General features: G+C 45.7%; 1 protein-coding gene across 6 annotated transcripts in view; it reads right to left on the reverse strand.

Moving 5' to 3' along the window:
• ATXN3 (ataxin 3) overlaps positions 1-11,222 on the reverse strand; it is a 33,725-nt gene extending 22,503 nt beyond the window's left edge. For 2 of the 6 annotated variants that reach the window (XM_036013312.1, XM_036013316.1), the window contains exons 1-3: positions 11,068-11,163; positions 3,980-4,144; positions 3,674-3,718 (exon numbers count right to left, since the gene is read on the reverse strand). In XM_036013312.1, the coding sequence (XP_035869205.1) occupies positions 3,674-3,718; positions 3,980-4,144; positions 11,068-11,148 (291 nt within the window). In that variant the 5' untranslated portion in view covers positions 11,149-11,163. Of the gene's footprint in view, positions 1-3,673; positions 3,719-3,979; positions 4,145-10,882; positions 10,992-11,067 lie in introns of those variants that run through there. The other 4 variants (XM_028506461.2, XM_036013335.1, XM_036013328.1 and 1 more) reach the window with 3 other exon arrangements.
• Between the last annotated feature and the right edge of the window lie 3,187 nt (positions 11,223-14,409).

The raw sequence follows: 14,409 nt of genomic DNA on the forward strand, positions 1-14,409 counted from the left end.
GACCCAAACATGGAGACTCACTCCCTCAGAGCTGCAGCACCAGCGTAGCAGCTTAAAAGGCCCCAGTGACATGCAGGGAGGAAGTGAAGAGACTGGCATCCAGGTGAGAGCAGGTGGGCAGAAGCCACTGTCCCTTTTTTGAACCCTCCCCCAACAGGGCCACAGAGTCAGCAAGCTGGTGCCCATATCTGAGACTCCAAACGTGACTAACACTATTTACCCCACCCTGGAGATCCTGAAAGACTCTGCCCCCACCCAACTTAAAGGCCCACCCAAGCTGCTTTTCCATATGAATGGCTGGTCTTGGCTCACACTTCACAACTTCCTTAATCCTCTCAAATAAGCAACAGCTGGTGGTCTCAGTGAGCACCAGGCCCTGCACTAGCAGCTGCCAGACAAGATTCACAGCTTGGCTTCTGCCAGGGAATCTCCAAGTAGCAGCCATCTCAGATTGCTTTATAGCTCAGGCAGGGTGGCCCTGGATAAAACCCAGGTAGGGGCTGACCTTGGCCTGCACCACCCAGGAAAGCCCAAAGCCTCTGCACCCAGTGGACAGCTACAGACCACACTGGGGCACCACCACACTGCCCCCACACAGCTGATCTCTACCAAGGGTGCAGATTGGTGGACAGTGACTACAGCTGGTCCTTGCAACCGACTGACCTGGGTAAATCCTTCCCATTGACCTGCCAACAGCAAGGCTCAACTACAAGAGGAGGGTGTACTCAGCCCACACGAAGGGCGCACCTCTAGTACCCAGGGGCCCTTGGGTGACAAGGGAGTCTGTGCCACTGTCCCTACTAAACACCTACTGCATTAGGCCACGCTACCAAGACAGGGAGACAAAGCAGCTCTGCCTAATACACAGAAACAAACACAGGAGGAGACAAAGAAACATGGCCCAAATGAAAGAACAGATCAGAACTCCAGAAAAAAGAGCTAAACAAAATGGAGATAAGCAATTTTTCGATGCAGAATTCAAAATACCAGTTATGAAGATGCTCAAGGAACTTAGTGAGAACCTCAACAGCATGAGAAAGACCCAGTCAGAAACGAAGGACACACTAATTGAAATAAAGAACAATTTACAGGGAAACAACAGTAGAGTGGAGGAAGCCGAGAATTAAATCAAATGATCTGGAACATAAGGGAGCAATAAACAACCAATCAGAACAACAAGGAAAAAGAATCCAGAACACGAGGACAGTGTGAGCTGCCTCTGGGACGGCTTCAAGAGGTCCGACATTCACATCAGAGTGTCAGGAGGAGAGGAGCGCAAGACACTGAAAATCTATTTGAAAAAACAACGAAAGAAAACTTCCCTAATTTGGTGAAGGAAATGGACATGCAAGACCAGGAAGCACAGAGTCCCAAACAAGACGGATGTGAAGAGGCCCTCTGAGACACATCATAACTAAAATGCCAACGGTTAACGAGAAAGAGAGAATCTTAAAAGCAGCAAGGGAAACAAGTTACCACCACATTCTGCCATGTATAATGCGCTCCTGTGTATAATGTGCGCCCACCTTTTTTGCCCAAGCTTTCAGGAAAAAAACCTTTCCTTTAATTTTTTAATTCAATCTTTTATTTATATTTAGAAACAAAAGCAATGATTGTATTCCAGAGTATTATTTTGCATACAGGTATTGTTATTGCTTTCTAGAGTTACACTTTTAACACATAAGCGTAAATAAAAGAATTAAAAGCATTCATAAAGATAAGGGATTAGTACTACCCCTGTATAATGAGCATCCTTATTTTTCCCTCATATATTTGGGTAAAAGAAAAGTAAGCATTATACATGGCAAAATATGGTAGTTACCTATGGGGGAGTTCCCATAAGACTGTCAGCTGATTTCTCAAAAGAAACCTTGCAGGCTAGAAGGGATTGGCAAGAAATATGCAGTCATGAAAAGCAGGGACCTACAGCCAAGACTGCTCTATCCAACAACGCTATTGTTTAGAATCAAAGAGCAGACGAAGAGCTTCCCAGACAAGAAAAAACTTAAGCAGTTCATCATCACCAAAACATGGTGATGTTATTACATGAAATGTTAAAGGGACTTTTTTAAGAAAAACATCAAAACTATGGGCAATAAATACGTATCTATCAATAATTGAATCTAAAAAACAAACTAAGCAAACAAAAAGAACAGAGACAGAACCATGGATACAGAGAATGTTTTGATGGTTGCCAGATGGGAGGAGGGTGTGGGGGAGGGGTGAAGAGGTGAGGGGATTAAGAAGTAGAAATAGGTAGTTACAGAATAGCCATGGGGATGTAATGGCTACAGTATGGGAAATGGAGCAGCCAAAGAACTTCTATACACATGACCCATAACATGAACAAATGGGGGGGGGGGAACTGCCTGAGGGAGTGGGGGGTGCTGGGTGGAGGGGGACAAAGAGGGAAAAATTGGGACAACTGTAACAGCATCATCAATACAGTATTTTTTAAATAGTTCTCCTTAACACTAGGTTTCTGGGATATTCTAGGGATCCCCACAATTCTTAGACAAAACTGCCTCAAAAATCCAGATGTATAGTCTACCCTTAAAGTGTATTCTTAAAACTAGTCCTCTCTCTCTCTCTACACATACGATAATTTGGCTGATATGTGTCCTGCTGTAGAAAAGTTGTATTTCCACCCACTTCCTGATATGTCAGTAATAGTGACAATTAGATGTCTATTAAAATGAGTTCTTTCTAGGGATTTAAAATGAAGTTTTTGTAGGTTTTAAACTTCTGTTATCATATGTTTAGAGTTTTAGAAAAAAAAAACAAAAGATAATACTGATGATTTCAAACTGTCTGGAAGTAAAATGGAGAGTTCTAAATACTCACTACCTACCCTCCGAGGCAGCTCACAAAGAAACAAGTGCACCTGGCACCGGCAGACAAGAGTGGAGGCAATGCAGCGGGCACGTGTGGATCAGCACCAAGGGCAGCGCCACGCCCGGGACGGGGAGGGCTGGGCCCCTCACGGCCTGGATCCCAGCCCCGTGGTATCTGTTACCCGAGCAGTCCCCAGGGAAGCACTGAATGGAAATGCCGGGGAGTGAGCAGTCCAGGACAGCACAAGCGGAACGCACACCAAGACATCTGCGGACACAGGGCCCCGAGGAGAGGCTCTGGGAAGAACTGCCTCTGCATGTTCTTCTCTGCATACACCTCTCAGGCATGACAAACAGAACGAGAGACCTGCAGGTCAGAGAATCTCACGAGCAGTACAGCTTCCTCTGAATCCTATATGTTAAACAACAAATAAAAGGCACAGCCACAGACCACCAGAAAAGAACCTAGTCCCACTGGGCTGGTTTAAAGGGAAGGCAGCAAGGTGTTGCATCTTTCTCAAATTTACACAAGAGACAGTAAGTTTAAAAGGCTCCGACTTATTAGAGTTAAGGTTATTAGTATCCACATACAAAGTATATCATCTTTTTAAAAAACCATACCCTAAATTGAAGCCTCTACAATCTTAACGCTCATGTTTATCTGTAAAACACTTACTACTCTTGAGTACAATCTCATCCTCTTGGACACGATCTATCGGAGGAACTTCTGGGGGTCACATCGTTATAGTGACTTTAAAGATACTCATATTGATCACACCCTGAGCTACAACAGAGCCTGGGGCAACAACGACATGCAGCACTTGCGTGTGACTACTTACCTGAATAGAGAAGAAACCACTATCATCCATATTTCCAGAAGGCTGCTGTTGAATTTGGACAGGCAGTTGAGGCAGGGTTGGAGGGTGGAGAGAGAAAGGAAAACTGTCATTAGTGTGCATATATAAAAAAACATCTTATGCATTCCCATTGAGAAAGTCAAAAGCACAGTTATAATTAACAGGTCGGATCCCGATAGGGAGAAGGGTCTGCTCTCTTCTAAACAATACGCACATGTTTCCTTCTTTTTTTTTTCAGTACCCACATTATTTTTTAAAAAGGCAACTGCATGAGTCTGAAATCAGTACCTGCAAAAATGTGCGGTAGTCTTCACTCGTAACTCCGCCTTCTGCCATCCTCATCCTCTCTTCTTCATCTAGCTGGTGTGCAATCGACGACAGTTCCACAGGGCTAAAATACTCTCCTTGCAATAGATTATTCAAGCAATGCTGGGCACAGAGTGAGCCTTCTTGCTAATGGTTCCAAAAGAAAAAAATAAATTCCAATGTGATTTATTAAACAGATTCGTCCAGTGTCTTTCCTTAAAGAGCAATGTAATCATGAACTTCTCAACACTGTCAAAACGGAACCTGTTCAGCTTTAGACAAGCAGGACTAACAGACGGCACGCGCATTTTCATCGAACACGCGTTTTACAACTCGACCATCGATGAAACTACGATAATTTAGCTGTATGATCAAAGACTTAAGAATGATCTATATTAAATGAACATCTGTGAAATATACCAAATCTCATATTGTATTAAAAATGATAAGCATTTATCCCCCCTCCCTTTCGGTGCCTGAAATAAATTCGTCTTCAGAGACCCCATGGCAAACCGCTCAGGCTGACAGGAAACTGTAATCCCTGGAACATTTGCTCTTTTAATGAGATAATCTCTACTTGGTCAAAATGCTTGTTCGTGTAATTTCCTATCTCAAGAACTGATACACAGAAGTAAAATTCTGTTCTTACTGAATTTCATGTCACTGAATTGTTACTGAACGTCACCAAAGACCTGCAGCTACGGAGCTGAGGTTTCTGCAAGGGACGCTGACGAAGATGCACACACGGGAAGACTGACGGGAAGCATCCCCGCAGCTCACCTCCGGAGGACCCCAACTAGCAGGCTGCCTCCGAGCTCAGCTCCCCGTGGGATCACCGGTTTCCTGTTACGAGGTGAGGGCGCACAGCTTCCCATGGGCCCCAGGGCCTGCGGGTGCTGGGCATCCACACGACCATCCAAATCTGTGTCCAGACTGCCCGGCCCTGAGCAGCCCACTCATCAGCCCTCCACGGTGTTGCCGTCCCCAGCTCGCCTTGTGAGCGGAGAGACTCACAGGTGAAGGGAGCCCCTCCGGTGAACAAAGACCAGGGAGGTCTGCCTCTCTGGGGGATGACAGCAGAGGGGAGAACACGTGCTTCTCCTGCTGACCCCGGCCCTGAACGCTGTCCCGGGACAGTCCACTCCGCAGGGCTGTCCGGCACCCTGCGGTTCGTGCTGAGCTCTAGCATCACACGACAGACAGTGGCCCCGAGGAACACCTCCTTGCAGGGCAGTTATTCTTCCTGCGAATTCATCTTCCAGGAGCAACACTCAGCTGCTGAGAAAGATGTAGGGAACACACACACAAGGAACAGGAAGGCAGGGCTGAGACGGTCTGAGGCTGAGACGGGGCTGAGATAAATTCACCTTCATCACCTGGTCGCGTCTAGGCCTTCTGGCCAAGTCAAGTGCATAACCTGGTGTGACGGTGAGAGAGGACTTGTTTCCACCTCCTTCTCCTTCTCCCCACCAGAGAGCAACTCCCACTGAACACTACATGCAGACGAAGGATACACGGATGTCCTACTTATATTCCACTGAAAAAGGACAAGGCAAACGGGCATTCACAAGAGGAGAGCCAAATGGCTAAAAAACCACAAAAAGGTGCTCGACTTCATTACCATCAGGGAAAAGTACTGAATATAAATATTAAAACCACAGTGTGTTACTACTACACACTCTACAAAATGGCTAAAATATTGGAGAGGACTAGAGACATCAAAAACTATTACTCACTACTTAGTGAAATTGCACATTAGTATAACCACTTTGGAACACGGTTTGCAGTACCTACTCAAGCTTAACATCTACACACCCTATGATCTACCTAAGATCTAGCTATTCCACTACTAGGGACAGAATGCAAACAAAGGAAAAGCAAAAATATGTCCATCAAAACATGTGTAACAATGTTCAAAAAAAGCGCCGCTTAATTCATAATGGCCCCCGAACTGGAAACTACTCAAATGCCCATCAAAGTAGAATGGATACATCATGTTAGATTCACAAAGGAATAGTACTTAACAATGAGAGTGAATTAACTACGATGACTTCGACACCACGGATGACCCTCTCAAACAATGTTAAAAAAAAGAAGACCAGACTCAAAAGAGGACACACCATGTGACTCCATTCATAGAAGTTCAGCAAGAGGCACAACTAGCCCGTGATGTTAGGGCTCAGGACCGTGGCTGCCCCTGCAGGGGGCTGAGGCAGGGACGGAAGAGGCCACAGGGAGGCTTAGGGAGTTCAGGGAAATGCATGTCTGTTATTCGATCACAGTGTTATTCACACACGTGTGTTCACTTGGAGAGAATTCACTGAGCTGCACTCTTAGGATTTGTGTGCCCCTACAGTGTTCGATTTACAAATTCAAACAGCAGCCCGGGCTGGGTAGCTCAGCGGGTGAGAGCCTTGCCCAATATGCCCAGGTGGCCAGTTCCATCCCTGGGCAGGGCACACACATACAGCAGCAACCAATGCACACATAAATAAGTGGAACAACAAATTGATGCTTTCTCCCTATATATAAAGTCAACAAATAAATGCTGCAAAAATTTCAAACAGCAAAAAAGCCTCTATTAAGATATAGCTACTGCACACGGCAAGAGCTACCGAATACGGTGACCAGGACTTTCCTGGGAACAGTCCTAATGCAAATTTTCTGTCCTGCTGGCAGGCTACATACATGCCTCAGTTTAGGGCTCTCAAACTATGGTTACCACATTAAATACTATACAAGGTCCGTCCGGAAAAAGTCCAGCCATTGTGAATATAGCGAGAAGGGTTTGGTGACATCCATGGACCCCGGCAGCCAAGGAGAGAGGACTGGAGTGCACATGCAGAACAACGACGACTTCACTCCACTGGTCAGTGGGGGCAGTAGACGCCACCGAGTGAGCATGTGTACTGTGTGGCCGTGGCACTGAAAATGACTGAGAGAGTAGAGCAATGAATCTGCACCAATGCATCTGCATCAAATTTTGCATTAAGCTTGAACATTTCTCAGCGGAAGCTATTCAAGTGATTCAGAAGGCCGCAGCTGTGGGCAACTGGTGACTGGCAGCTTCATCCCAACATGCTCACTGATGCATCACGTCTCATGCAGAGGTTTTTGGTGAAACATCAAATCACCCAGGTGACTCAGCCCCACTACAGCAGCATGATTTGGTGCCCTGCCCTGAGACTTCTGGCTTTTCCCAAAACTAAAATCACCTGTGAAAAGGAAGAGATTTCAGACCATTGATGAGATTCCGGAAAATCCGATGGGGCAGCTGATGGTGACTGGGGGAACTGGGTGAGGTCCCAAGGTGCCTACTTTGAAGCAGACTGAGGCATCACTGTCCTGTGTACAATGTTTCTTGGATCTTCTTCAATAAATGTCTTTATTTTTCATATCACATGGTTGAAGACTTTCTGGACAGATCTCATATATAGAAATAAGGACATCCAATTATCTGATTTAAAAAATGACAATTATGCACTTAAGTTCTAGCCGGTGTGGCTCAGTTGGTTGGCGTTGTCAACCCATAACTCAAGGGCTGCAGGTTCAATTCCCAGGCAGGGCACATGCCTGGGCTGTAGGTTTGGTCCTGAGTCCAGCTGTGTATGATTCCAGGTCTGGGTATGTGCGGGAGACAACCAACCAATGCCTCTCTCTCTCGCATCAATGTTCCCTTCTCTCCCCTCCTCTCTCTCTAAAAGCAGTGAAAAAATATCCTCAGGTGAGGATAAAAGTAAATATTAAAAATAAAAAAGGAAAAATAAGCACTTGAAATCAAATCCTAAGAGAAACTGTATTACTATAGGAAATAATATCGTTCTGTGCTTCTACTATGATTTAATTGAAGGAAAGAACAAATTGTCCATTCCAAATTTAAAATCACTTTTTAAAGTCCTAAGAAGAATCAAATTCTACAAGGACCAAAAAAAAAAAATTGTACAACGGCCCCTCTTAAGATTATGCAACCCCCTCTCCCCACAACCTATCCCCAGCCACTTGCTTCTTATCAAACTTTAACCAAAGCTGACTACAAGTTCACTTTGTTATAGTCAAAGTTCAGAGGTATTCTCACATTGCATGATTTCTGGCCCAAATTTATCGCCTTGCGATCAGAGGACGAACAGACAGCATCTTCAGTTTTACCATGATGTTCTATAAAACAGCCAAAGGGAACAGCACCTAACCATTCCTCACTGCCCTCCAAGTCCTCAGGACCAACCCGAACTAGTTCAAACTCCCAGAGACACTACTGCCTACAAAAGAAATCCAGGCACAAACCTAAGGGTGTGTCTGAAAAGAGCCGAGGGGCCACCCCACCCACCCAGCAGCACATCCTTCCGTCCGAAAGATAAGAAGGCCCCACCTCTCACTGCAGCACGAGGTTTGGCAAACACCAGCATCTGAGTGACAGAGGCCAGCACTTCCACAGCACGAGCCAGGCAGCATTCTAGGCTCTCAGAAGTCTGAGGCAAACCCTGTGATACCCTCACCCCACAGAGGAAGAAGACACTACAGCAGGGAGAGAATAAGTAACTTATCCAGGAGCACACAGGTGGCAAAACGGCAGAGCGAGGCTCCAAACCCAGGCAGAGGTTTCAAGTCCCTGTCATTACCACTTCCTCCCGCCACTTGGGTGGAATGCGGTTATTCCTAAACCTCAAATATACGGCAGATGGCTAAGCGCCAGCAATCACAAAAGAGCGTAACAGATGTCAGAAAGTCGATGCTCGGAATCTTTTCAGTATTTTCACCGATTTTAAACGTAATCCCAGCAAGTTTGGCGGCCATCCTCAGTTTCCATTACGTAGAAGTACCAATTCAGATGGCACAGCGACCTCACCGGGAGCCATCAGCGATAGAAGTGATCACAAAAATGACAGAAAGCGGGCAACAGAACAAAAAACAAAACAAAACAAAAAAAATTTAGTGGCCAGTTAATGTTAGGGTTCAAGTTAGGGACTGGCAAACTCTCACTCTTGAGTCAAATTCAGCCTGCGCCGGTAGCTAAGAGTGGTTTTACATTTTCAGATGGCTGTGAAAACACAAACAAGAATACGTGACACCATCTATGACCTGCTGAGCCTAAAATATTTACAGAAAAAAAACTGTTTAGATAAACAGCAACATCTACATCTTAGATGCTCCAAGAACTCAAGTTATGCAAACGTTCACTGAACATCTACTTTGGACCAGGCACTACAGGAAGTACTGGGGACACAGGGATAAACAATTTATTAAGTTTACCTTTTAATTAATAAAAGCGCACTCAAAGTAACAGCTCTGAATACGGGGAAACCCACATTCCAAGTTGCAGGTCCCCTTTGCAGGCGGACACCCCTTCATGCACAGCTTCCTTAGAGGCCGAGTTGGTCCTCTGGCTCTCCAAACCCAGGACGTAGCAAGGGTTAAATATACAAGGTGGAGGGGAAGGGAGGGTGCTGGAAAATGGCACATTAACATTCCTGAAAGGGACTGCGATTAAATTAACAACGGGCCCTATGATTAAGGGTGTTTCCCATACTCTTGAAATATGCCCGAAGAACTTTAATTCAAGCGCCTTCATTTGCTAAGAACATGCCAGTTTATGATAAGGGTAAATATATTCCTGAAGTATCTTTAAGCTGACAAACATGCTGATAATTGAGTGACTTCTGTCACGTAACCAGATTTTCATCATGCCATCACGCAGCTTCCTTTCATCCCACGGTTTAGTAGTTACCTTCACTGAAATCTATCTAAAATAGGTAACAATATTGTTAAAATATACACTGCATAATTCTCAAGAAATGGCGTTGAAACATTTGGTCTTATACCAAAGCTTCTGAAAATCAGTAACAAAAATACGCACATCCAATTCCTTAGCCAAGCAACTAAATTTCTCTTGTCCAAGTTTCATCAACCATGTCAATCAAGATTAGTGATAACTACAGCGATAGGTCCTTCCTCCCCAAACATAAAAATCGGTCTATTCTAGCGCCAAAACTTCTGAAATGTTTTCTCCAAAGAAGGGTGCTCCACTCAACACTTGGTTGATATTGATGCTGTGCCTCTTTAGTCTTTGATTGCTTTATTTGATGGTCGTGTATGTGAGGCTTTTTAATTTAAAAATGATCACTTACTACAAGTATTTAACAAAACCTCTTTTCTCCTATTCAATAAGAGACTCACCAGCAACCCTTTGAAGACATGAAACTTTTATGAAACAAGGTATCATGTGCCAAAGTCCCCCCCCCCCCCCCAGGAAGGTTTCACTCACACCCAAATGGCTTGATAATTGTATATGGGAAAAGACGAGTTTCTCCACATGCCACCAACACATTTTTTCCAAGTGCATGGCCATTGAAGAATCAAAGCAAAACAAGATAGGCGGACCACAACGCTACTATTTCAGTCCACCCCTAATATCTAATAAGAAAGCTGGTTTCCTAATCCGGAAAGATGGGTCTACGGAAAGAAACGAAACCCAAACATTTCGTAACAAACACTCTTTAATGACTTCCCTGTTTATGGGCACAAGGGATGCCTACTTTACATCCCTAAATGGCAGGGCCTCCATGGGAGGGAGCCAGGCTCCCTGCACTCAGGGACTTCAGGACGTGGTGCAGAGAAGGACATGAATACAACCCCAGGGAGCTAATTGTAGGGGAGACTCCAACATAGACTTCAGGAGCCCAGAGAAGGAAAAGTTAATTCTGCCAAGGGTAGGGCTGGAAGAGTTAGGAAGGATCCAGGGAAGTGTCTGAGAGGTGACTGGCTATGGATAATGGGGGAAAAGGGACTGCAGAAGGAATCCTACGGAAAGTGGAGAAGCCCAGAAGCAAGCCCACTCGGTGCCACCACCTCTGGTGCCCTGTGGCGTCCCCGGCCCCGCCCTGCCCTTACTCCCTCCGGCTCCTGGGACTTCCCTGGCCCCCGGACTCGCCGAGAACCTCGGGCGCGGGCCTCGCGGGCGGAGGATGCGATGGGGGCTTCGGCGAAGATCCCATTCCAGGGAAGCTCCTCCCCCCTGGCAAGATCGGCAAGGGGCCGACACGTGCCCCACCCAGCTCTCGGGGAGGCAGCCATACCGCGCTACATCCGCCACGGCACCGCACACAGGTAACCCCCCGAACGCGGATACTCACTTTCTCGTGGAATATGGACTCCATGTTTATTTGTCTGGAGCCAACCGCCCCCGCGCTGGACCACCCCTTACTGTTCCGCCCCACCCCGGCCCCACCCCTCCACCCACCCCGGCCCCGCCCCACCCCAGCCCACCCCTGGCCACGTGTCTCTCGTAGACCAATCATCCCCAAGGATGAGAGTCACGTGGAGGGAAGGGCGAGGGAACGCCGGGGCTGTAAAGGCGGGGACACGTGACCTCTATCGCACGTCCACTCATTCACTGTTAGCTGGCAGGATAGGGAGGTGCTGCAGCGTCACCTGCCGTTTGGAGGATCTCCATTTCCCACCCATTGCTCTAGGTTCTTAAGGACTTCCCGGGTTCTACGTTCTTTTTATTTTCCCCTTTATTTTGTATTTTCTACTTACAATATGTGACTACAATGATTTATTGTCTTCCTCCTCCACCCCACTGAAAGCCCCATTAAATGACAGGCATCAGCCCTGGTTCCATAGCTCGGTTAGTTCAAGCGTTGTCCCCATACCGCAAAGTTGCAGGTTCCATCCGGGTCAGGGCAAATGCACGAAGCAACCTATGAATGCATTAATGGAACAACAAATAGGAGTTTTCTCTTTTTCTCCTCCTTCCTTCCTCTCTCTCTCAAATCAATCATTTTTTAAGAGAAATAGGCATCATTGCACCTCCCAGTACGTTCCACCAGTTAATATTTATATAGGGCTTACTTTAGGGTAGGCACACTTCTAAGAGCTTGGCATATATTAATGTGCAAAAAATTTGCATCAATTCACATATTAATGAATGTAATACAATGTTTGATGCAGTCATTGCTATCTCTATTTTACACATGAGGAAACAGACACAGAGAGGTGTGAACAGCACAGTGTCCCAAGTTCTGGGCTGGAGTCCAAATCCAGTTTGTTATAGGTGTTGTATTGGGGGCCCTGGAGAGTGTCAGCTGAGGGATGTAAAAGGTCCAATAAGTTGCCGGGGGGGGGGGGTGTTGATGAAGCTAAAGGCATTGAATAGGAGCAGATCTTGCACCTTGAAATGAAGTTCAGTAATCATGTTGAGTAATGGTTGGATAACGAGGTTTGGCTGTGGACGCGGGAGTTGTTGACGTAGAAAAGGTGACGGACGCCACAAGTGTGAGTAAAATCACCACGGTGGGAAAGGAAGAGATTGAGAAGAGGACCTCGAGCAGAGCCCTGAGGGCAGAGGACTAGCCCGGGAGAAGGGAGGAAAAGCGGCAGTGTGTAGTAGTATGAAAGCCCTGAAAAAGGGACGTGTCACACAGCAGCCATGTTGCTGCCAAGAGGTCCAGCAACGTAAGGTCAAGGGCCCACTAAGTTTTGGTATGGACACCAGTGCGGACTAGTGAGTGCGGGTTCAGAACAGAAGGGGCAGCGGGAGGTTAGGAGAGGAGACTGCTAGTGAGGACCTGCTCCGGGAGGGTTCAATGACCACTTACCGAATGTCTCCGCGTGCTCAGTCTGCAGTCCTGCACGGCACTGAGGAAGCGGTCCGTGTTCTTCAGGACTTGTGGCCTAACTGGGGAAGAAATCGTGGTCTCATGAAGTGACGAAATATGCAAAACATTTTTTCCCGATTCTTTAAGTGTGTCTGTGTACACGGTCAGAGGATTCGTACTCACTACATAAGGGTTGGTACAGAACAATGAATAAATGCATGGATTCTTTTTGACTCATTGGCACAAAAAAAGTATTAACAATAATTAGGAGAAGAGAGGTTACTAAGCTAATCGGGAGAGTTTTGGAGACAGGGAAGATGGAATGCGTGCACCCCTGCTGCTTCCTATCTGTCACCTTGAACTCAGCTTTCCCCTAATCCATTTCACTGAAGCTTTAAGATCGCACAAATACATTTCTATCTTCTTGAACACGGTACCTTTTAAACTGGCCTTTTGTTAATAAAACCCAAATAGCTTTGGAATCTTAACACTTAAAAATGTATGTGTCATTTCATGTCCTGAGTTCTGGCAAGAATCAGTGATAATTAGGGAGTATTTCATTGTAATTTTACTCCTACACTCAATCTTACCTAAAGTAAAATGATTCCCCAAGAAGAGGTAGTTGAATATAACAGATGACATATATATCCACTCATGAGACCATCACAATCAGGAAAATGAACAAACTATACCCCCAAAGCTTCCATGTGTCCCTTTGGCATTCTTCCCTTCTGACCACTTTCTGCACCCTGGTTCCCCAGGCAACCACTGATCTTTGTTACTACTGATGAGTTTGCAGCTTCTAACATAAATGGGATGTTACATAAATAGGATCGTAGAGTAGGTGCTGTTTGGCTTCTTTTACTCTAAATAATTAACCTGAAATTCATCTCTGCTGTATCAATAGGTCATTTCTTTTTACTGCTGAGTAGTAATCAATTATATGGATTTAACACATTCATTCATGGGTGGACATCTTGGTTATTTCTTGATTTACAAATAAAGCTGCCATGAACATTCATGACAAAGCCTTTGTGTGGACATGTGCTTTCATCTCTTGGGTGACACCTCAGAGTGGAATGGCTGGGTCATGTGGTAGGTATATGTTTAATTTGAAACTGCTTACCTGATTTCCAGGTGTTCCACACCCTTGTCAACCCTTGATAATACCAATCTTTTAAATTTGAAGCACTCTAACAGGTGTGTAGTGGTGTCTCATTGTTTTTAATTTGCATTTCCCTAGTGACCACTGATGTTGAACAGGTTTGCATGTGCTTGTTTTCCACTCTATCTTTTTTGGTGAAGTGACTGTTCAAACTCTTTGCTTATTGCCCTGGCTGGTGTGGCTCAGTGGACTGAGTGCTGGCTTGTGAATGAAAGGGTCACTGGTTCAATTCCCAGTCAGGGCACGTGCGTGGGTTGCGGGCCAGGTCCCCAGTTGGGGGTGTGCAAGAGGCAACCACACATTGATGTTTTTCTCCCTCTTTCCCTTCCTTCCCTTCTCTCAAAAAATAAATAAAATCTTTAAAAAACAAAAAAACAAAAACCCCTTGTTTACTTTAAAAATTGGGCTTGTCTTCCTTGGCTATAAGAGTTCTTCAGCCCTGGCTGGTGTGGCTCAGTGGATTGAGTGCCGGCCTGCAAACCAAAGTCGCTAGTTCAATTCCCAGTCAGGACACATGCCTGGGTTGTGGGCTAGGTCCCCAGCTGGGGGCATACAAGAGGCAACCACACATTGATGCTTCTGTCTTTCTCCCTTCCCCTCTCTCTAGTAATAAATACATAAAATCTTTTTTAAAAAGTTATTTACATATTCTA

This window comes from Phyllostomus discolor, chromosome 1 (genome assembly GCF_004126475.2).
Source record: "Phyllostomus discolor isolate MPI-MPIP mPhyDis1 chromosome 1, mPhyDis1.pri.v3, whole genome shotgun sequence".
NCBI lineage: Eukaryota > Metazoa > Chordata > Mammalia > Chiroptera > Phyllostomidae > Phyllostomus > Phyllostomus discolor.